At 49.2% G+C, this 20,869-nt stretch overlaps 11 protein-coding genes across 11 annotated transcripts; 7 read left to right on the top strand and 4 right to left on the bottom strand.

Moving 5' to 3' along the window:
- Positions 1–1,567: 1,567 nt before the first annotated feature.
- BT62DRAFT_1003196 (uncharacterized protein) lies at positions 1,568–3,193 on the bottom strand (the record flags this gene model as incomplete). The annotated part of the gene is made up of 6 exons (XM_043176918.1): positions 1,568–1,798; positions 2,061–2,077; positions 2,140–2,275; positions 2,507–2,534; positions 2,582–2,645; positions 2,827–3,193. The coding sequence occupies 6 exons, from the start codon at positions 3,191–3,193 to the stop codon at positions 1,568–1,570; spliced, it is 843 nt and encodes a 280-aa protein (XP_043041982.1).
- Positions 3,036–5,738, top strand: BT62DRAFT_708358 (uncharacterized protein). The gene is made up of 5 exons (XM_043181969.1): positions 3,036–3,387; positions 3,449–4,562; positions 4,616–4,839; positions 4,896–5,242; positions 5,296–5,738. The coding sequence occupies exons 2-5, from the start codon at positions 3,526–3,528 to the stop codon at positions 5,401–5,403; spliced, it is 1,716 nt and encodes a 571-aa protein (XP_043041981.1). The 5' UTR covers positions 3,036–3,387; positions 3,449–3,525; the 3' UTR covers positions 5,404–5,738.
- On the top strand, positions 5,354–5,767 carry BT62DRAFT_708316 (uncharacterized protein). The gene has a single exon (XM_043181968.1). It carries the CDS (start codon positions 5,459–5,461, stop codon positions 5,696–5,698), a length of 240 nt encoding a protein of 79 aa, XP_043041980.1. The 5' UTR covers positions 5,354–5,458; the 3' UTR covers positions 5,699–5,767.
- On the bottom strand, positions 5,551–6,724 carry BT62DRAFT_929563 (uncharacterized protein). The gene is made up of 2 exons (XM_043185745.1): positions 6,286–6,724; positions 5,551–6,170 (listed from the first exon to the last, which is right to left on the bottom strand). The coding sequence occupies exons 1-2, from the start codon at positions 6,706–6,708 to the stop codon at positions 5,838–5,840; spliced, it is 756 nt and encodes a 251-aa protein (XP_043041979.1). The 5' UTR covers positions 6,709–6,724; the 3' UTR covers positions 5,551–5,837.
- Positions 6,725–6,781: 57 nt separating this feature from the next.
- Positions 6,782–8,451, bottom strand: BT62DRAFT_929562 (uncharacterized protein). The gene has a single exon (XM_043185744.1). It carries the CDS (start codon positions 8,305–8,307, stop codon positions 7,081–7,083), a length of 1,227 nt encoding a protein of 408 aa, XP_043041978.1. The 5' UTR covers positions 8,308–8,451; the 3' UTR covers positions 6,782–7,080.
- A 697-nt stretch (positions 8,452–9,148) lies between these two features.
- On the top strand, positions 9,149–10,855 carry BT62DRAFT_1003192 (uncharacterized protein; the record flags this gene model as incomplete). The annotated part of the gene is made up of 3 exons (XM_043176917.1): positions 9,149–9,433; positions 9,665–10,083; positions 10,612–10,855. 3 exons carry the CDS (start codon positions 9,149–9,151, stop codon positions 10,853–10,855), a joined length of 948 nt encoding a protein of 315 aa, XP_043041977.1.
- Positions 10,856–11,127: 272 nt separating this feature from the next.
- Positions 11,128–12,969, top strand: BT62DRAFT_708298 (uncharacterized protein). Its single transcript, XM_043181967.1, has 4 exons — positions 11,128–11,564; positions 11,617–11,973; positions 12,027–12,526; positions 12,582–12,969. Exons 1-4 carry the CDS (start codon positions 11,447–11,449, stop codon positions 12,636–12,638), a joined length of 1,032 nt encoding a protein of 343 aa, XP_043041976.1. The 5' UTR covers positions 11,128–11,446; the 3' UTR covers positions 12,639–12,969.
- Positions 12,970–13,804: 835 nt separating this feature from the next.
- Positions 13,805–14,679, top strand: BT62DRAFT_708241 (uncharacterized protein). The gene has a single exon (XM_043181966.1). The coding sequence runs from the start codon at positions 13,945–13,947 to the stop codon at positions 14,383–14,385; it is 441 nt and encodes a 146-aa protein (XP_043041975.1). The 5' UTR covers positions 13,805–13,944; the 3' UTR covers positions 14,386–14,679.
- Positions 14,680–15,486: 807 nt separating this feature from the next.
- On the top strand, positions 15,487–17,001 carry BT62DRAFT_820228 (HD-domain/PDEase-like protein; the record flags this gene model as incomplete). Its single annotated transcript, XM_043182351.1, has 4 exons — positions 15,487–15,611; positions 15,661–15,959; positions 16,017–16,802; positions 16,850–17,001. Coding segments are annotated over 4 exons (1,362 nt in total), but the record flags the coding sequence as incomplete, so codon positions are not given.
- Positions 17,002–18,019: 1,018 nt separating this feature from the next.
- BT62DRAFT_1003187 (uncharacterized protein) lies at positions 18,020–19,439 on the top strand (the record flags this gene model as incomplete). Its single annotated transcript, XM_043176916.1, has 3 exons — positions 18,020–18,056; positions 18,115–18,960; positions 19,012–19,439. The coding sequence occupies 3 exons, from the start codon at positions 18,020–18,022 to the stop codon at positions 19,437–19,439; spliced, it is 1,311 nt and encodes a 436-aa protein (XP_043041973.1).
- A 266-nt stretch (positions 19,440–19,705) lies between these two features.
- BT62DRAFT_929559 (5-formyltetrahydrofolate cyclo-ligase) lies at positions 19,706–20,852 on the bottom strand. Its single transcript, XM_043185743.1, has 7 exons — positions 20,715–20,852; positions 20,526–20,654; positions 20,314–20,463; positions 20,217–20,261; positions 20,062–20,166; positions 19,894–20,011; positions 19,706–19,824 (listed from the first exon to the last, which is right to left on the bottom strand). The coding sequence occupies exons 1-6, from the start codon at positions 20,815–20,817 to the stop codon at positions 19,908–19,910; spliced, it is 636 nt and encodes a 211-aa protein (XP_043041972.1). The 5' UTR covers positions 20,818–20,852; the 3' UTR covers positions 19,706–19,824; positions 19,894–19,907.
- Positions 20,853–20,869: the final 17 nt, after the last annotated feature.

The raw sequence follows: 20,869 nt of genomic DNA, 5'->3' as shown, positions 1-20,869 counted from the left end.
ATCAAGTGGGAAAGAGATTGCTATCATGGCACGACTTCCCTCTCTGATGATCAAAGATAGTGTCTCCGCATGTAATATTGTTACATGTGCCGTGGTCATCTAGGACGTATGTTTCGCAGTGATGGTGGAAGGATGGAAGGCAAAATACGTGGATGAAGCTCATGTATTTCGAACCGGTAGTGCCCGAGTAAACCTGAACGAGGGCCAGTCTCCTGGCTAGTGTAGAACCCGTTTAAATCGATCGAAGGGCCTAACTAGTCAACGTTGCAACCCCGGGGACATCGACCGTCTGCATGATTACGCGAGGTCGGGGACAGGCTTCAGTACGGGCCAATAATCGAGAACGACACACAGGGCAAAATCTCTGATGGAAGACTCTACGATGGGAAATTAGTAGCCGGTGGACTGTTCATTGCCCTAATCCGTAACATCGGTCGGGGTACCGCGGGAGTCACTCACCATTTGCTTACAAGCAGTGATGGCTAATGCTATAAAAAGAGAGCTATTGATGTCCGCGGTGTGAACGCTGTAGCCGCCAGTGATGAGAGCATAGTAACGGAATTTATGGTATCTTGTGCTCAAAATGCGGAACGGTGTGCTGCCATCGACACGGACTCCGAATAGTGGATGATGGTGCTACAAAATCGAAGGTGAGCCAGTAGAAAACGAAAATCTTTCAATCATACACCCACGCTCAGGCTATGTTACTACCTGGTAGTAGTAGTTAAGTTGGCAATAGGAAGTTCGCTGCGCCGATGATTTCGGTACTCGAATCATTATAGCTCGTCAGATTAAGCAAGAGAAGAAAACACATAATTATACTTCGAGTCGGAAAGTGAGATCCGAAGTCATCGCCACGTGGGGATATGGTTCAACCTGAATTTCGAATTCCATTTCCGAGACTCACACATTCAACTCAATCTTTACGGGTAGATCTGCCTTTACGACAATCCTCACTTTCTCCATACCAGATCCCCTTTCTAGATTCTCTTTTTTTTTTTGTCTCGTTCTGATAAGATAACTATGTTGGACAGCTCACATCCATTTCATGTTCTTGTCCTTAATACTCGATGCCGGTCTCTGTTTTACGGCGCTCTCAAAAGACTAATCTTACTCTCGACCAAGACGGAGGAAGATTTGACGTATCACGGTCTAACTCGATACGGTGCAAGTTCTCATTGGCCTTGGCTTGATTTGTATGTCTTCTGAACATGCTCGCGGCTACAGGTTCGGACATGTCTCCTCCTGTCTCACTAGCGTTTCTCCTGACCACCATACAAAGGACTGGGAATCATGCTCCTGGGTTGCCTTCCGCTCTTCTGCCGACACTGGAGGTATTCTTTGCTGCTCTGACCATACCAACGTCTACGTCCTCCATGACGCGCCAGCTGATTTGAACCGAATGATTTTTTATCTGCGACATGCGGCTCGCGCTCTTCGTGTGGAGAAAACCCTCACCTAACCCAACGACTCGTCGGGACGATTTGTGACCGGATCTTGGTGCGTCTCTCTATATTAAGACTGACGGTTTAGGTGCGTACCGTACCTACCTATCAACTTGGGAAGATCATTCGCAGTTTTCTTTAGAGTGGCACCCGTTCTTCACCCGATGCTTCATACGCCCTTCGACTTGACCGTTTCTACGTCTCATCGTCGCTCTCCTTGATCTTCGGGGAATGAAATGACGGTACATCTCTACGTGTGCCTTTTCGTGTCCAAATCTCGTTACATTCGGCTCATCCAGCGTGCGATTAAACGCCAGCAGAACCGCACGTTCGCGCTCTTTTGGCCTCTTTTCCTACACTCGATCGGAAATGCTTGACTTAGTCACCGGTTGCTGCAGTTGTATTGTGCTGACTGGGCAATGGTGTTTTAATTCTCGGTTATGAACATTCGGAGCTTTCTCGACCCTTCTCGAAACCCGGTATGTATTCATTGAGTCCCTTGGAACTCTATCGTTAAATGACAAAACGCTTCCCATGCTTTCCGTGCTGTTATTCGTGTCTTCGCTTTCCTCTCATTCCCGGAGAAATGAAACCCTGGACCTCAGACAAACGGACAGTACTTGATGCGAAAACTTTGTTACGTGTGGTAAACGCAATAACCTTTCCACACCCCTGCCTTACTACTGCTTCAAACCTCCTGTAGAAGGGTTCATTAACTTCTCGTCGTTGACAACAACAATGTGGGCGTCTTTTCCTCCTCTGCGGGTTCCTGGCGATGCTTCTACTTCGACGACTTCGTGTGCCTCGGTCACAGCTGTGACCATCACTGCCTGGGTACGTGATTCAGTCTACAGTTGTTGATTCAGTCTCTCAAGGTCTATATTCAAAGAGATGGCTTCCATGCCTTCTTTCTTTCTTTCTTTTGCCGTCTTGTTTTGATGATTTCGATACCATTTCCTGTCTCTGAAGATGTATGTGTTCAAAACCATAGTGTTCGCTGGTAAGACCATGATTCTGGTCTTATTCAAGCTTCTAGTGATCTAGGACGGTGAATGAAGTACCGACATATCCACGGCGACGATGGCGATTCTTTGGCCGGCGATCAATGCAGCGGAAGCTCAATGTGGGGTGTTCACCGATGCCCGAATGTCTGTGGCGTCGGTGGTGGCGGGGGTGAGAGCTTGAGCGGAAAGTGGCAAACTGTGCGACTCGTTTTCGGATGCATTTCATAAAAAACGATCATTGTGGGGGTAGATTTACATCGAAGAGTGACAAGACAGTATGTTAGACCCAGTGGTCAAATGGATGAAATTGATTGATTGAATCTCCATTCAATGTTGAACAAAAAACGGGGTTGTGACTCTCATGGAAAGGCGCGTACAACCGCCCTGATAAATGCCTATACGAAGGTGAAGATCGTTCGAAGAAGAGTGTGATGAAGTGAAAATGGTGAGGCGCCAAATGGGGTTTGTGGGGTGTGCCGGCAACGGCATTGTCGGAATGTGAAGTATTTGGCTGCGGAGTTGGGTCGGAGTATCATGTGACAATGTGAAAGTTGTTACCGGTTGCGGCGTAAGAAGCATTGCGGATCCATCTGCGAAACATGCCCGGAAAGAGCAATTGGGGAGGATACGGTTCTTTTGACGAATGAATCTTGGTGCATCTGGAGGCCACCTGCAACCCAGAGGGATGGAACGGGGAGCTCCGCTGCCGTGCATGGGAATGAGATGGGGGTGCGGCGATCTCATGGGAGCGTTGTAGAGTATGAATGAAATGTAGGAACGATTGGATGGGAGTATGTGGCCTTTCTGTTTCAGTCCTCCAGGTCGCCGCGACTGTCTGCTCTGTCCGTGTCGTACTTGAAGACAGACGCGTCGTAGGACGGTTAGCCATTTCTTTCTCATCGAGACAAGTCGCGACCAGCCATATACGCGCATACGAGGTAATGTCTGTCCTACAACGTAATCTATTCTCCGACATTGATCAACATTTTTCTATTCCAGATTACCGGTCTCTGTACCCTTTGACAAAACTATATCCATCATCAGCAGACTGCGATACTGACCAGAAACTAGGCGCGATGCACAAGTTCGGTCAATTACTATCATCAGTGGTGACTGAATCACCACTTCCATACCCGACACTCACTGGTCCCTCTCACTGGAATTGGAATTTTGTTCCACGATCGACGCTGGCTTCTGCGTCCTCGCTTAGCGCGACCCTGGCCCCCGACAATCTCTGGAACGAATCTCTGGATGATACTATAGTTCATCCGGCGACTCTCGCGTTCGAGTCCCTCTCCTCGTCGCCCTCGCCCTCGCCCCGTCCCATTTCGAAACCCCCGTCCAAGTCTCGCACCTATCGTTCAAAGCCTGTAGAATCCATCAAGGAGGAGCCGGGATCCCCCAGATTTATTATCGAACCTCTGCTCGCTGTGGGGCGATGTTCGCCTTTCCCGGAGCACGCTCATTCTCCTGCCCAGTCGGAACTAATAGGCCGGTCGCTGCTCTCTCAGTCTCTTGCGCCCCCGACGCAGGTCCCCCTCCGTGCCACGCAAGCCAACGACGACATGCGCAGTATGATGGGCGTGTTCCGCCTCAATCCTTTCACTATACACGGTGGAAATCCATCGACCACCCTTACCTGGTGCGGGGAGGAAGCAGGACCTCTCGAGTCGATGCCTGTAATGCTACCTGAGTGGCAAATTCCCAGTTACGATGCTGGGATCTTCAGCTCTGAGCTACCAGAGCTCACTCGCGTAGACGTCGGCAAGCTAGAAAGGTTATCGCCTAGTTTTGAGGCTGCGGGAGTCAAAAGAAAGCGTGATGATTATGAGGAAGGTGACGACGATGAAAGACCAAGTCAAAGGTATAAGTTGACGGAGGCCATCTTCACTTCCGAGTCGCCGAGTGCAGAATACTCCACGGCCGAGAGCCTCGAGAGCCTGGTTCATTCCTCGCCATCTTCTTCGCCTATACCCGTGGCCGCACCAACATCAGTTGTCGCCCCCATCCCATCCCAGACCCCATACGAATATTCCCTCAAGCAAGAATCTGACTTTGACGACTGGGGCAGAAGATGTCTTCGTAATCCCAGTGAACCGAGTTATAAGTGCAAGTGGCCTTATACTCTTCGCGTCTTCGTCATGCTTATGATTTCTGTGTAGTCAGCTCTTCGTCGTCCTTGGCAGGATTCATGGGTGATACTGTACCGTCGCGAGTTTCTCCTCTGCCATCCAGGAGAAATTCATCCGACTCTTCGTTAATTCCGCCTCTATCCAATGCATGCGTGGAAAGGGCTGTAGATGTCCAATTCAAGGGAATCGCACCCATGCTCAACCAACCCAGCCAAGCCCTCGTCAACAACAGTACCATACCTCGTAATACTAATGCTCGTAAGGATTTCCTCCCCCCCCCCCCCCAGTACAACAACGAACTGATTATGATTTAGTTCCTTATCATCAATGGCACCGGCGTTCAGATGCGTGCACCCCCGCTTCATCGTCAACGGCAGTAATGTCCGCGACGTGCAGGTTCCCGACGATGTACCAACAGCAATGGGAGCAAGTACAGCAGCCCGTTGCTCGATCGTCGCAGTCGTCTAGAAGCAGCGTCTCCTCAGGCACTCCGTCTTTGACCTACGACATGACAAGACCCGGTTCTGCACCATACACGACTCCAGCATCGAACTACAGCTTGTATGCCGGTGACAGCTCTGCATCGGATCCATTGCATGAACCGTCGTACACCGTTAATTCTTACTCCCATCCGACCTCGGATCCAAATCGCAGTACTACGGTATAGTCTCTCTTTTATCCTTGATCCAGTGTTTGATGGCCGTCTCTTTCTAGTCCATGAGGCGTATGCCGTATCATCTTTCATCTCCGTTTTCCAGTATTGGCATGGAGATGGTTAGTCATGTTCGAGGGAGTGCAGAGAGCGCCACGTTTTATGGATAATAAATAGGCGTTGAGATACTTCCCTCGGGGATTTCGGTCATAGTCAGTCGCATGTATGGACGATATTCAGCTTTCCAATCTCGCATACGCGATCAATGTGTACTCTTACTTCTTTGCTTCCCTCATCTTTGAATCTAGTAGTAGTAGTAGTATAATCAGGCAATTTATGGAATGTACACGTAGAACAGATTTCATTTTACTCCTCATAATAAAGCATGACCGCATTTTACGCATTCGCCGGAATTGGCAGAGTAGTAACGTTACGTTGATCCGCGTTCGGGAGGTGGCAGAATGAGATTGGGAGATTGAGTGTATTATGCCTGACCCATGAAGATGGCGCATCAATGAAATCCGATAGAGATAGGCACTTGCCCCGATTGATAGAACGAGGATGTGCACGCTGCAGGTGCAACTGTAGATCACGGCTCCATTCTTTACGCATCTGAGTACAGCTGAAACTCCCATGGAAGCTCCGCCCCGGGTCCCTCTTGGCTGAACCAGATCCGCCTCAGTCGACATGTAGAGTATATCTTCACATACGAGATGTGAGAGAATGCCCCAGCGACTGTGTTGAGTGAGCGGCGCGCATCGCCATTGTCTTCAAGCAATGACAGGTCGGAGAAATGGGGCATCAGGGAAGGAAGATTGAGTGTGACAGTTGACCAAGCTGTCAGAAGGTGCGAAGACTCAGAGGCCATCGGAAATGGCAATGGCAGGTGAAGAAGCGCTGGTTTGCCTCGTACTGGAAGTTTGAGTCGCGCTGACTTCTGCCGAAAAATAGATGGTTAGGCTCCGGGGACAACATACAAGAAATGCATAAGAAAAAAAGGGCAATGTTATCTTCGGAAGAAAAATAGAGGGAGATCGCATAAGATGGAATACCTGGAAGGTTGACAGCCTTATGACACCGACTCTCTTCATCCGGTCTACAATCCCAATTTCGAAACTCCATTCGCGGCCTAGGGTGCGCACCTGGAGATTAAACCAAGGGTGGTTTAGGCCCAGATCTCCTTTGGATTTGATGTACGTCGCTTGGAGAGTGGGAGATTGTATATGGAGCACCGTCTGGCATAGCGAATATCCATTACCATCACAAACATCCGATTCAATAGAGGGTGGGGAGATTAGTTTACGAGGAGACTCTGGTATTGGTTCGGAGGATGTATCGTTGAGAAGATGAATAAAGGATTCCGTGGGTAGGGAGTCGTCCTGCGCTGATTCGAACAGATATAAAGGCTGGGATCCGGTGGAAGAAAATAAAGAAACCGTAGCAGGCTGAACAGTTGATCCAAATATCGTTGACATGTCCAGCAGAGAAACGTGGAATGCGGCTTCCGATCCGCATTGCACCACCACAATGCCCCCCGCGCTTTGCGTTGCTTACTGTAACGTCTGGTTTTTATAAGTTTTACTGACATCCACAGAATATAACCCATTTTACAAGTGCTATATGTAGTCTATACCAAACCCACTCCAGTATTTAAGGTGGTATAAAAGATTGTCCGGGGTACTGCGACATAAATCGAAAAAAACGAGGGTGGAGCATTGCAAAGACAAGGGACAAGTTATAAGTTGCGCGGTATTTGGTTCGTGATATGAACGCCGTAAGAGGGTAGATAGAGAGTACGAAAGTGCCACAAAGAATAGATATCGCAAAATGGATGGCATTAGATGGCATTATACGGATTGCTGTGGATGATGAGGATATGGATACTGTCCGGAAGTTTGCGTTGATGCCAGCTGCGGCTGGGGCGCATAGATGTTTGCGGTATCAGACTGGTATGGGATGTAGCCCACAGGGTAGTGAGGATGCATCATGAAAGCCTGGGGGGGTTGGTTTATGGAGGCCGGATTGGTGTATGCCATGCCCATTTGTGGTTGCTGGGATATCAGGTGGATAGGCGGCGGTGGGGATCCGTATGGATATGGCGACTGCGACGGCATCTGTCGATATCTTATGGATGCTGATCCATCTGACAACAAATTCACTGATCCATGCGGTCCACCATACCACGACATGACCTGCTGCGATGGCCTCGTCGACCCCGACCTCCTCCTTCCCAGCCGCTGCGTAGGCTGACCGGGAACGTAATCAACTGTAATCCTTTCTGCTATCCATGGTAGATTGTTGAGATCGCGGAAGAACTGCCCAACGCGTGACATATATGACGAAAACGACATCTCTGTAGGCGGCGGAGTGACCATGTCATTCATCTTAGCATAATCAGAACCTGGCTGAGGCTCAGCGAGTACTGGACTGCCTATCATATGGGAAGGAATCTGGGGTGGGAGAGGGCCTGGATTGTGGCGTACATGTACCGGCTGCCTAGGTTCGTGGTCAACGGCTGTAGTCTCTCCATCAACAGAATCGTTTGCCCCATGAGCAGAAGCTGGTGGTGGGGGTGTCGGCCGCCGATACAGCTGAGGAAGAGGCTGAGGGTATGGTTGCTGTTGGGCCTCTCGCTCGACGTCCCGGGGAGGTGCTAACAAAGGTCTCGGCATCGAAATACGGGTCGACGGGACTCGCATTGGCGCCACATCTGCCTTACCACGTTTCCCACCCCCGACTCCCAAGACTCTTCTGAACCCTCCTACGAAATCTCCCCAGCCACCTCCAGCTGGTCGGTATCCACCAGGTGGGGGCGGTGACTGCGCACCCATAAGGCTCTCTTGGCCTGCTACTGCAATGTACGGCTCATTAGGATCAAAATTATAGGATTCATTGCTGGGCATATGCAGATTTTCGGCTATGTTCGACGGAACTGGCGATGGAGTTGGTGCAGGATGTGGTTGCGGCATGGTATATTGGGTACGGTGAGTCTGACGAGATCGGTGCGATCTCGTCGACATCGTCGAGGGAGGCGAAACTTTGGGAGGAGTTTGTTCATACAGCGAGTCGTGCATTGTCGTGGCCGCGCTTATCCAGTACCCGACCGAGATTTCTGCTTCTAAAGTCACGTGCGATAACAAATCAGAACCCGAACAGAACCAGCGTCGTCGACGGCGCCTTTGAGGCAACCTTGACTCGAACACTCTTGTCCCGTTCCAGTACGTTGACCAAACTTGCCTTGTCTTGCGTACCAACTGTTTGTTGAATAGATCTTGTCGTCCTTTTTGCAACATTATGCAAACGGTCAGTCCTGGTAGTTCGTTCACAAACGTTTTAAATGCTCACGCCCCGTGCAAAGCTCCCCCCACCCGTCGAATGCCAGTGGCTATCGATGTCCTAACTGTGTTGGTCTGTCCTGCCGTCAAACTGAATCGAATGCAGCCAAGAGCTTTTAAAGTCCAACGCAGTCCCGCAGATGCTCAGATTGTCCAAATTTAGGCTGCCAGAAACAGGATGTCGAAGAGACTGTACGGGCTTGAAGAGCAGATCCACGCGTATATGTCCACTTTTTTTCGATCTTCAAATGAAAAAACAAAAATGGGGGCTGCGCTAAAAGATTACCAGCTCATGCCGAGTCCCGCTTATCGCCAATCAAGCAGCTCTGGCACACATATTTCAAATGTGCCAGAGTGACGCAGTGGACTCCGGCTCGTCTTCTTTGACCAGAGTCATGGTCCCATGTACATTGGTGCAGGTGGGTAGCCTGTGGAGGCCATAATCAATGCCACGCCTCAGTTGTGAATTGACGTTGGAGTCAATTTAGATCGCATTGGCGGCGCCGGTAATGCATCTTGGCATCAAGCCATATACCTGCTTCAGCAGCACCTGCGATGATCATGACCTCTTCTGATCTCAATGCCAATGGATGGTTCAATCATTGCCGTCTTTCAGCTAGGCACTCCTCTCCTCTCCATTATACTATCCACCACTGGCGGTCGGTCGCTCCTTACCTCCCTGTCCCAGCATCGAACCTCTTCTTCAACGCTGGAACAGTTCGCGATGTCTCGAGAGGCTGGACCTTTTCATCAAGAACATACCGCTAAGGGTCTTTCTTGTCTGGCACCCTATGCCCCAAATCTTTCCAGTATCTCCGTCGGAGGCTTTCCTTGGGCACAACTTCGATCGTTTGAAATAAAGCAAGTACCAAACACCCGTTTCGTCGCCGGCGGTCCTTGGCTGCAAAATCTTACGATCTGACGGTGGAAGCATGTCATAGGACCTTTGATACTCTGCGGACATGCCCATTGACCAAAATTATGTTGGGAGAGGGAAATGATAACCTGGACGAGCCCTTACGAACCCTGACACTACCCTCCCTCTTGGAATTGTATTACTGTACGTGGAGCATTTCCGCCTTGACGGCGTCTACAGCGATCGAATTGCCAACTTCATGCAATCACCGTTTTCGGTGGTGACCCTACGACCCTAGTCTACTTATTCCCACTTTATCGTTTCTTAACCCAGCTTCGACACCTCACAATTAATGTTGTCGTCACAGACCAGTCGATCACCCGTTTGACAATCGATCAGTTGGGGCACCTCGGCACCATCTCTGTAAATGCGAAAAACCCTGTCGTACAAAATGCGCATGAGCTTCGACTATTTGTTAAGCTTTTCCGATCTTGCTGTGGGTTGGATGGACCAGAGAAAGTCCCTCAGACTCGGATGTCCAGTATTGAACTTCGCCTGTCTCGTTTGCCAGATGCACAAGATGAAAGTCTAGAGACCGCTTACACCCTCGTGGACATGCTTCAGCACAAGGTACTGATCTCCATGGATCGGATGATCGTGTACGCGCAGATCTGAAGTTGAACCTACATCCTTGACCGCGGATGCCTAAGCGATCAAGTAGTGCTTTTCGTGCGTGTCTGTTTTACCGTTTATGCGCCATGCTCATCTCAAGGCAGAAAATGTTGGTCCTATGAAAACCTACGCCTGCTTTTACATTCTGGAAACATTCCTATCCTTTATATGGGTTTAATGCAAAGCCAGGGCTTCCTGCTTGGACAGTTTCCTCCTGTTGTTTGCAGTGGCACCAATGCGGACTTTACAAGGAGCCGCTAGGGAGACCTTTTTTTTTGTCCGCATCATTTAGATTTCGTCCCACAAGGATGCTCTGGGACATTGCCGAACATGCAAATCTGACAATTACAAGTCGGAGGGCCACGATTTGCGCCAGTAGAGCGCTTTCAGATGTGATCATCATATGGTAATGTGGCGCATCAATTCGGGCCGCGTGAGATCGTCATGCACTCGGACCTCGATCTCATCTCGAAGACATTTCACTAGTGGCCATTTTCTGATGGACAAAGCGGTAGGGGATATGCGCTTCCCTTCCTGTATTCCCCCATGTCAAACACCTACAGACTTTCCTCGCCTGAGGGATTCCTATGTGTTAATGCAAACGCAATGCAGACAGGACAGCATCTTCCGACTCTTCTTATGGGGGCGTCTCATGACAACAGAACTACGTCCCTGTACCTTCCTGTTGTCTCTCCGGCGCTTTTCTATCTAAACTTGGTGCGGACTGCGCCGTCGAATTCGCAGCCGGGCGCGTGTTAATGGTTCCGCAACTGTTTCAACGGCATTTCCCCACTCTGTTGCTAGGTTAGCATCAACCTGAGGCGATGGGACAAGAGAACTCCGAGGGTACTACAATCGGAGAATCCACGTCTTATCTGTCACTCCAGTTCTCAGATGCGGATTTGGTTCCGCGACGTCGTCACAAGTCGAATTTTCGTTTGAAGGCGTTGTCTTCGAATCAACTTCGAATAACTCGAATCGACGTTCTTAAGCGATAGTCGGGTATTCCGAGGACGGTCTCTTTGTTCGGGTCCTGCATTTTTGCCAGACTTGAGGCTGAGCATCCTACCCTGTCTCCTACTATGTACCCTTCGCCTCACCCGCTGCGATCGGACGACGGGATTGATTGAATCGCATGGTATGAGACCGGCAATGTCGTTGGTCGCACTGCTTGGTGAAATGTGATGACAAAACCTGATTTAAGAAGTTTTCATGCTTACCCCTCTAGTGACCGATGAATGTTCCAGTGTCAAATTCCACATTTGCAATCGCCGTGCGCACGCCATGCCCAACTCATGAACCATATAAAGCTCGTTTGCCACCATACACTAATGCCATCGCTTCCACATTATGGTTGTCGCACCCGTTGACTCCACCGGGGGACTGTTCTTCCAAGACAGTGGGCCCGTACCCGATTCTACGACATACACCACTTTGGTTATATACCATGGTACGGCACTTACTGGAGGTACGTGGACTGTCGCTAGTCACTGTCGTGTAGCTCAACCGGCCTACACCAGAGAGTTTTCGAAAGGTCCTCCCGCTTTTCCCAAAACATAACATACGCGCCGTCGTGGTGAACCGCCGGCACTACCCCGGAAGCGCCAGGTTCCAGGAGGCACAACTCGACGATCTTCGTCATGGCCGAGAAGGCTACCTACACGTCGTTGCACTGGATGTCGCAAATTTCCTCGCATGGTTCATTGATAATGAGCATGTAACGCCTCGGAGTAGGGACAACAGGTCGGGTGGTCTCGCGATACTAGGGTGGTCATCGGGAGGTCCGGTTATCCTGTCTTTATTCGGTCAGCCAGATGTCATAACAGAACGGCTGTATGGGCAAATCCAGCCTTTTTTGCGGGCCGCAATCATTTATGGTGAGCTATTGCTAATGTTGAACACGCCAGAGATTTACTAATTCGAACATGAGATTCACCCATGATGGCTTACGGCTACAGCTCCGATCCACCTCCTGGCGTTTCAGTGCAAAAACTTGCCGAGGCTCTGCGCACACCTGAGCACTTCATGAAGTACGTTACAGGATGGTTCGATCACGACTTGTCTTCTCGATCTTCTGCGGGACTTGACTACAGCTGGATCGGCAAAGATGCATCCGTAGACCATATCACGCCTGAGGAACTGCAGAAGATGGCTGACCCTGCTGCGGCATTCACGGCGGATTTGGGGCCAGCATCTTGCTCAGTTGTGGAACCGATGTTGCATCGACAAGCTGACCGAGCGCTATACGATGAAGAGCTGGCAAGGTCGGTCCTTCCCGATGTCAGATTTACGACTCTGGTTTGCACACGATCGGGTTGGCATATGGTGTTGGGCGCACTGGAGAATGAGAAAAGATACACTGCGGCGGTAGCTTCAGGGAAGACTGTTCGTCCGAATCGGTTTATTGATATCAAGAATGCAAATCATTTGGTGAGTAGGTCAATCAGGAGATAGCACTTAACTTATGTTTGGTCTCCTCTTTCAGCTTCATTGGAACGACCCGGAAACTTTTTGTAAAGTCGTTGCCGAAGCACTGTCATAGTTGACAGTCGTCGTTGCTGTTTCACTTGGGGGTTTAAAGATGTTTTCTTTGGCTAATCGTTCAACTTGGTTATTTCATGGACTGCCACCGCATCGTATATGATGATGATGATGATTAGTAGTGGATTCATGTAGTACAGTAACAATCTATAGTTAGTTCTGGTGCGTGTGAGAATCCTCTGCCACGGGAATTCTCAGCGCAAGTTACTCGAAAAGTGGTATATGCCAGGGACCACAAGAGCAATCGGCTCGATCTTGGTGACAATCACAGTTGGTTTGATCGTTTGGTGAAGAGCAACAGCGAAGGCAGAAACGACGTGCAGATGGTTCTAATCTGGGAAGTATAGGAGGTGTTGCCCTACAGTGCCAAAAGCAAAAAGACACACTGTTCTATAAAACTAGCGCCATGGCCACCGAAAGCACATTGAGCACCATTTGGGAATCTGACGTCAAACTGGCCACTATCATCTGAGGAAGAAAGCGACAATTTCGGAGGATTATTATTGATGCAGCTAATCTGTCGCGACGTGAGAAGAACTGTGGAAGGAGGGATATGAATTAAGAGCTTGAACATAAGACTCATCAATACTGATGTCTACTGCTGCTGCGATGATAAATCCGTCGGGAAAAGTATGAGGACAAGGAGAATCATTTCCATGGGCGATGGCACCATTTTCTGACGAAGATACAGATTTGTCCACATTGCCGGGTCCATCAGAAGAGACGGACGAGAAGAAAAAGGCGAGCATGACCAGAACTACGAGGTCCCAGAATTGCGAAGTCGCTGGTGCTTGTAACATGTACTGCCATTGCTGGCGAGCTTGGCCCGGTAGGAGGGGGTGTTGTACTAGCGATGAAGTATTGTCGTCTGAATGGAGCTGGGTGCATGAGGGAGGACTGAGAAAACATAAGTTCTTTCAGCACGGAGAGAGCTGCGAGTCGCCGCTGAGTGTCGTTCGATCGCAAAGAGAAAGCATCCTGTACGGCGCGTGTCGTCTGCGTCGCAGTATAACTGAATATCCATTCTTCACGAACAAGGACTGCGCCCTGCGCAATAAAGAAGAGAAACAAGGTGACGAAAGCTGAAGTGTAAGGGTTGCAGCTAGACGGAAGTGAAAGGGAAGGCGTGACTTGCAAACAGGGCCAAATTTATATCGATCCCGATTGCTGACGGCAGTCAATGACTCAATGCAGTATTTTGCTTTGGAGCAATATTATACGTATACTTTGAATAAATACTTTCAGCTACCAAGCGAAGGTCGAAATCAGAGTCGAATCATGAATTCAAAGTCCAAGAACTGTGGGAAATGAGAGGAGGTACATGGATCAAACCGACTTTTGGTGTAGCTCTAGGGGCAACAGTAATAGACGACGCGGAAGGATCAGTAAGTAGGGGGGCTACAAGGCTCTATAGGATACTAATGGTAGAGGCCACCCACCCCATGTGGGAACTTAGATGCCAGAGGTGCATCGCCAGAGGAGACGACTGCGCAGAGAAGTGGCGTACAGCAAACGAGATCCGGAATAACTGGCTTGAATTAATAAACCAGAGACTTACTCTGAATAGGCTGACTGCTGACCGTAGAAAATATGGGACAAAAGCAATGAAACGCAAGATGGTACTGCTCACATGGAAGGGAACGTTAAAAGACGAGAAGTCAGTACCGGATGAGTGGATAGATCAGTATGGGGTTTTAATGGGTATAGAGCCAACCCGTGGGAGCGGCAGGCATCGAGTCCCACACTAGTTCGGCGAGCTGTGCGCAACTGCATTTCCCCGTGAAGAGATCCGGCCTGACAGTCTTACCAACCCTCCATCGAACGCCAAACTACGAACGGGGCTAGCCCCCATACCCAAGCGGGTGGATGGGACCAACATAGTTGATTGCCCTCTGCCGTACGCTGTAGCTCAGGTACTTACAGGACCCTTCCTTTTGCCTGTGCCTGTCCTCCCATAGCACGGTCATAATGAGTTGGTGTCAAATATTGAATAAATTTCGCGGCAACTTGTTATTCAAAGACCATGCGGACGGTATGATCTAAGCATCGACGAGGAATGACCTTTGTTACACAAAATGAAAGACTGGCAACACCATCATACCTTTGGTTAGAGTGTCACGCATATCTTGTAAAGCACCGCTCAGCACGGCATTGAAAAAAACGATTTCCGCCATCGTAAACGAGGCAGCTGGTGGCCTGTACATCTACCGCCACTTCATCGCCGATACAGCACCGGCTTCCTGATACAAAAGCGAAGACGCTAATTGAGATTGAGATCAATCACGAAGCAAAGAGAGTATGATTATCAGTCTCAGCTTGTTGTTCGACGTTTCAAGCTAAAATCTGTTTTGTGAGGCAACGGCCCTATTCATGGGGACCTTAACCCAAGAGTGCCTGTCGCCATTCATCGAGTCCAGCCCGGCTGAGATTTTAGGGTGTTACGATTCTGGGCCGGGTAATTGCGGAAGGAAAGCGGACAAATGAATAAGACAACCCAGACAACGAATGCTTCACAAAGGAATGCATAATACAGAAATTGCGAGAAAGCCCTTGTAACTGAAAGTAACAAAAGGGCAGTAGTAGCCAGTAGTGGCCGCTATATAGGTGGTACTATTTGGTCGCTGATAGGAAATGGAAAACCATGTGGCAGCCACGAGCAACTGTCACTCTTACCACCACGCGACCGAGAACGACAATTTCTATTTCTGCCTCCGCAACGACTGTGCACGCTTATATTCCTTCATTTTCTATTCCTTTTCTCTTCTTATCGGTGTGCATCGAATTCACTTAACAGTTCCATCTGGAGGTCGTCTTTTCCCGATAGATAAGCTATCAGCGACGGTGCTGGAATGTCTGGACCATCAGGCATGCGACGGCAGACAAGACCAAAGAGTGCTGATGTCGGTGGTCTGCATCTCGCGACTGCCAGTGAATCTCAAGGTTACGGATGGGTTGGGAGTTCCTCTGCCCTCCAGTGCGTATGATAACCGACGGTTCAGCAGTCAATTGATAACACTTCCCAGGACCCAGTTCGCTGAACTATTATGTGATATGTACAACGAGACGCTCCAAGCTGTCAGTGACCATGATCATGACTTGTGTGTCTCCAATACCTTCTGCCCTGCTCCTGCACTGACCTTCCGCAGTACTCTATCCGCCGATCTGCCTCCAGACATCCGCCGTCGCCTCATCTATTCTCTAAACTCGTGGAATTTCGAGCCCCACAAGCTATCCCAAGATGAAGTGTTGGCATGTACGATGATCTTGTTTGAGGGCCTGTTTCGCATCGATGGAATGAAGGAGGCAGTGGGCGTGTCTCTCCGTAAGTGCTTGTCCTTGTATTTATGTGCCTGGACCCGATTAACCTATCACTTAAAAGAACAAATGGGTCCATTCATACACCATCTGCGAGGAATATACCGATACGAAAATTCGTATCATAACTTTGAACATGCTCTAGATGTCCTCCAAGCTTCATATTCCTTCCTCAAATCGGCCGGGATGGTGCCCTCCCTAGTTATCTTGCTTCAGAACGGACGGATGTGGAGGAGCCATCGGCCCTACGACAGTGGCCCTCTCATTACTTCTCTTGGCTTGTGCGACCTCTTCTTGTTGTGCATTGCCGCTATAGGACATGACGTAGGCCATCCTGGTTTTACGAATGTCTTCATGAAAAACGCGCAGACCCCTCTCTCAGTCGTGTTTAATGATCATTCTGCCCTCGAACAGATGCACTGCTCTCTTCTACTCCGAACGCTGCAGCATCACGGGCTGGGTGCGGTCCTGGAGCGGCCTCGGGCCAGACGTCTGTTATGGGAGACGGTTATGGCCACTGATATGAGTGTCCATGCTGCCTTCATGGAAAGATTTACACGAACAGTGGCTGGAGAGGCAGCGTCGATCACCCAAAGGAAGACTCTAATATGCCAGGCTATCATGAAGTGTTCAGACATCAGTAACCCCAGTCGGCCGTATCACGTCTCACAGCATTGGGCCACGGCGCTTATGGCCGAATGGACGTCACAGGCTCAATATGAGAAGTCGCTGGCATTACCCTGCACTGTCCAATCATCTGAGACGCCACTGAGCGAGGCGAATTCTCAGGTGTTCTTCATCAAAATGTTTGCCAGGCCATTGTTGGAGCTCGTGGCAATGGCCGTTCCTGGTAAGTATTTCTCTGGTGAGTTTGATGCATCGCTGATGCTCTAACAGAGATGCAAATGTACGCTACGCAGTGTATGTCCAACCTTCATGAGTGGGAAAGACGTAAGGCAGATCTCGAACAGCAACCGATACCCACCAGAGTCATTAAGAAGACAGACGAGTTCAATGACTACAATAATGCCTTCCCGCTGACTCTCCCGCCGACGCATAACCCAGAATGGAGCGAGTGTCTGTCATCAGAAAGTGACGATACCGAAAGCTTGGCATCTTCGACCCTGTTTTCGCAAGGAACAACATACAGTACGGAACTGTCCGTAAGGAGTGGTCAGGGATGCGCTGCGATCCGTGCAGCTGCTGGGAAGGCGGTAAGAAAGCAGAAAAGCATCGGAAATAGGAATTCCTGGAGTCCGGTTGGAATGAGAGGTCCAGGCGGAGACGTCGTCGCAACCTTCGTGGTGGGAAGGAGGACCAAATTTGGAGATGTGTGATAAAATGACGTTGGATATATCTGCCGTGAGATAAGGATGGAGTCCTTCCGGGACGCGCTGGTATGGGATCGTCGGGGGTGGCGAAGGCTGGGTCTATTCTCTCCCAGAGACATTCTTTGGGGCCTGACGGGCTAGCATGCTCGCCTTGCACGCCGGGTCCCGTCACGTAGTAGAGGTAAGGATGAGGTGGGTTGATGTCATTGGCTTTCTCTCTCTCTCTTTCTCTTTCACATCACTTTTCGCTACTCTTTTCTTGTCACTGTACCTGATTAGTCTTATATCTTGTGTATTTTTGTCTGCTTCGTTTTATTTCTCTCTTTCGATTCCGATACAGACATTGCTGAGTTTAATTCTTGATAAAATCAGTGTATCTACAGAACCGCTTGTTCCAAAAGATTTACGGAGGTGAAGAACATCATCGTTCTAATGGTCTCGTTGCTGACGGTGCTCCTTTGTGCACGAATCTAGCCACCAGAAAAGAAGAACCTTGATGTAACACGCCTTGTGCTAAAAATGGGTTCAAACTTGCATGCGCATTGGGATAAACACCTGGTCAACGATATAAAGGCACCGTGCAAGGAAGCGATGAATGAATTCAACCACCCCACTGTTTCCTTGTTTCCACCTCGCTCGTAACTTATAGAGCATTTCAGCAGCAGAACCACGTTGACGTTGACGTTGACGCGCTAACTCACTTCTCTCTTCAAAAGCCTCAGAGCCTTAGATCTCCATGTCGTGTACCCAGTCCAAGCGCCAAACAACTAAGAGTGGGTCATTTCCTTCCCATTATCATTTCTACATTGTCTTAAAAATGCGACACGCTAGCTGACCTTCCTCTGGAAGTGATTGATGAAATTGTTCAACACAATCATGCAGACGCGCCTGCCTTGAAGTCCTCGTCCCTTGTTTCAAAGTCGTGGCGGGCGGCGTCTCTTCGATACCTATTCTCCTATGCCGATTTCTCGTCTCCGGAAGATCTGTTGCGTTGGAAGAATATCGGTTCATCTCTCCCTCATATCATCAGGTTCGTTCGAGCGGCCAGATTTTCACCCGGAGCACGTCTCAAGGACATGGAACTCAAGATACTAGACAACCAGTTTCCCCCATCATTACCTCAGTCTGAAAAGCGTCTTGCCGCCATTGAACGTATTTTGTCTCACCCATCTCGTAATACCTCCAATCCGGTGAATATTCCCCTTCCCAGGATGCCTCAAGTGACGGTCTTCGTGTGGAGCACATCCCAGACGCGTCCCATCCACTGTACACCTGAAACACAGCAGTTAATCTCTGCGTTTACTTCTGTTGAACGGCTCGTGTTTTCGGGCTCGTTCATCAACGTCGCGCATGCCAAGGCATTCTTGGGACTATTCCCTCCTCTCAGAACGTTTCAGGTGAACCGTATTGAAATCTCACGACGTTCGAGTTCATCCGATTCTGACCCTCCGTTTGTCTTCACGGGTGATCTAACGAAACTCGAGGAGTTGATCATCGAAAAGGCTCTAACGCCTTTGGATTGGCTAGTTCATGAGGTTCTCGCAATTTCACAACTTACCAATCTTCGGAAAATTAGATACTCAGATGCTTCAATTTTCTCGATCGAAGCACTGGCCTGCCTACTGAGTCTTAGCGCAGGATCTCTCGAGGTACTCTGTATTCCGGCTTGTGCAGGATGTAAGTCTGTATTCTTTGACTAGAGAAATATTTCACTGACTGAAGGTATAGCTGAATTTCCAACCTTTACCACACCCCCTTTTATCGAGCTCGTGTCACTTACTTTAAGTATCGAGCTCGAGACGCAGACACTTTTGCTTGACCTCCAGCTGTGCAAGAATGCGCTAGAAATTCTCCCTTCGGCCCCCAAACTCACTGAATTTGTAATCCAGTTAAATGCATACTCCTCAGAGGATATCACGATTATCATGAAGGAAAGTACCTTCGACTGGGCCCACTTTGCAGAGACCGCGCTATGGCGTTTCCCGACACTCAAGAGGTTTGTGTTTCGGGTGTCTATGGACAAGGAATTCAATCCGACGGAAAAAGATGCAATCGGCATGTCTGTGGCAAAGGCGCTGCTCGGCACGCTGGGACAGAGGTTGGACATAGAATGGATTGAGAGCTATGGAAGGAAAGAGGGTTGGAAACTCCATTAACGAGAGTGCTTCTGTTCATGGAGGGCGTGATTACACATGAAATCACTCTGCGCCTGCTTGTCTATCCTCAGACATGTAGTGAATATACAAAACGGAAAAGTCACGTTAATTACATCAGTTTGGCTCGACAGGGCATATAGCTGTAGTTAATGAATTCTTATTTGTTCAGTTTTTGCTCGTAAGAAAATGGACAATGTTAAAAGTTGTGGAGATCCGTGACCGCAGAATTAGAGATCTACCTCGTTTCGACACGAAAATTTGGACGTCTCGTTGACCGTGCCCATTACACGCATGTATCGATCTCAGGTCTGTGTCTGTCCTCGTAGATAATCTTCAACTATGCATAGCTCTGCGAACCCTTTCCGTGGTAGATGCTTTGCTTTCCCTGCCTGTCATGAATAAGGAAAGTATAACGGAGTGAGCAAACGGTATTTTGAGTTAGTGATACACTGACGGTCGCTCGCTGCATTAGTAGATAATTTCTGCAGGCGTCACAATCATATCCATTTTCTGATCATGGTCATCAATGGGGAGAATGGAGTCCAGTACTTGTTCCTGCAGCGCCAAGGCCACTTACAAGGACGTCAAGCTCCATTAGTAGACAAGGAAAGATCATACACACCTAGCAAAGGGCGTGGCCTTCCACTGGCCTCATACTCAGAGATATATCTATCATAATACCCTTTTCCATGGCCCAGACGAGATAGCGTCCTATCGAAAGCGACACCTGGAGGAAGAAATATAGAACAACCCGCACCACACCACGGCACAACGGACCGGGAACCAAAATCACGTCCAAGTCATCGCAGGCCGCGTCTAATGCTGAATAATGTCGTTGAGCACTACTATTTTAATCGCCACACTTTATTTTTACCATTTCTTCTGGGAAACCCATTCCAGGTGGGTCCAGGCTCTCGAATGCCCCATAAGCTGCTTGGTAGCGACTTGATATCATCCGCACCATGAATTTCCAGAAAATCCATGCTGTCATCTGATGATATTTTAGGAACAAATAAGGTTTTGTCTGTGCAAGATATTAGTTAGCATCGTGATGTCCAGTTGAACGGTAAATGTAGCGTCACGCACTTGAGCGCACAATTTCCTGAACCAACATGGACGTGTCCAGCTCCATCGTTGGCATGCTGAGATAGCAGCTGATTGTTTTACTTTTTCGAAAGGCGTCAAGAAGCAGTACACGATCTGCAACAGCCTTTGCTGAGAAAACTTTCAAGTTAGCTGGCCTACATGTCGTGGTGCACAGGAAAGTGACGGTACATTGCTTCTCAATGATTGCAGGAGAAATGGTTTTCAAAGTAGAGGAAAGAGCTTTCCGCATAGTTCTCTTCTCCGCCTTGAGGACAACGTTCGCGGATACCATCGCGTACTGATGAGAGTATTGTAAGGACGAGTGAGTCAGAGGCGGCCCGGAC

This window comes from Guyanagaster necrorhizus (genome assembly GCF_019112545.1).
Source record: "Guyanagaster necrorhizus MCA 3950 unplaced genomic scaffold BT62scaffold_7, whole genome shotgun sequence".
Lineage (NCBI taxonomy): Eukaryota > Fungi > Basidiomycota > Agaricomycetes > Agaricales > Physalacriaceae > Guyanagaster > Guyanagaster necrorhizus.
The sequence above is the reverse complement of the archived record's forward strand: the minus strand, read 5'-3'. Positions and strand labels throughout refer to the sequence as shown.

What these genes read in the sequence shown, in the direction of transcription:
- BT62DRAFT_708358 (XM_043181969.1), top strand. Translation starts at nt 3,526, where the DNA reads ATGCACAAGTTCGGTCAATTACTATCATCAGTGGTGACTGAATCACCA. An exon ending in GAACCGAGTTATAAGTGCAA is followed by an intron (nt 4,563 to 4,615) that starts GTGGCCTTATAC and finishes CTGTGTAGTCAG; the next exon opens with CTCTTCGTCGTCCTTGGCAG. An exon ending in ACCTCGTAATACTAATGCTC is followed by an intron (nt 4,840 to 4,895) that starts GTAAGGATTTCC and finishes ATTATGATTTAG; the next exon opens with TTCCTTATCATCAATGGCAC.
- BT62DRAFT_708316 (XM_043181968.1), top strand. Translation starts at nt 5,459, where the DNA reads ATGGACGATATTCAGCTTTCCAATCTCGCATACGCGATCAATGTGTAC.
- BT62DRAFT_929563 (XM_043185745.1), bottom strand. Translation starts at nt 6,708, where the DNA reads ATGTCAACGATATTTGGATCAACTGTTCAGCCTGCTACGGTTTCTTTA. An exon ending in TAAGGCTGTCAACCTTCCAG is followed by an intron (nt 6,171 to 6,285) that starts GTATTCCATCTT and finishes ATTTTTCGGCAG; the next exon opens with AAGTCAGCGCGACTCAAACT.
- BT62DRAFT_929562 (XM_043185744.1), bottom strand. Translation starts at nt 8,307, where the DNA reads ATGCACGACTCGCTGTATGAACAAACTCCTCCCAAAGTTTCGCCTCCC.
- BT62DRAFT_708298 (XM_043181967.1), top strand. Translation starts at nt 11,447, where the DNA reads ATGGTTGTCGCACCCGTTGACTCCACCGGGGGACTGTTCTTCCAAGAC. An exon ending in TGGTACGGCACTTACTGGAG is followed by an intron (nt 11,565 to 11,616) that starts GTACGTGGACTG and finishes GGCCTACACCAG; the next exon opens with AGAGTTTTCGAAAGGTCCTC. An exon ending in TCAAGAATGCAAATCATTTG is followed by an intron (nt 12,527 to 12,581) that starts GTGAGTAGGTCA and finishes CTCCTCTTTCAG; the next exon opens with CTTCATTGGAACGACCCGGA.
- BT62DRAFT_708241 (XM_043181966.1), top strand. Translation starts at nt 13,945, where the DNA reads ATGAGAGGAGGTACATGGATCAAACCGACTTTTGGTGTAGCTCTAGGG.
- BT62DRAFT_929559 (XM_043185743.1), bottom strand. Translation starts at nt 20,817, where the DNA reads ATGGTATCCGCGAACGTTGTCCTCAAGGCGGAGAAGAGAACTATGCGG. An exon ending in TGGGTTTCCCAGAAGAAATG is followed by an intron (nt 20,262 to 20,313) that starts GTAAAAATAAAG and finishes GACATTATTCAG; the next exon opens with CATTAGACGCGGCCTGCGAT. An exon ending in AAGGCCACGCCCTTTGCTAG is followed by an intron (nt 20,012 to 20,061) that starts GTGTGTATGATC and finishes CGTCCTTGTAAG; the next exon opens with TGGCCTTGGCGCTGCAGGAA.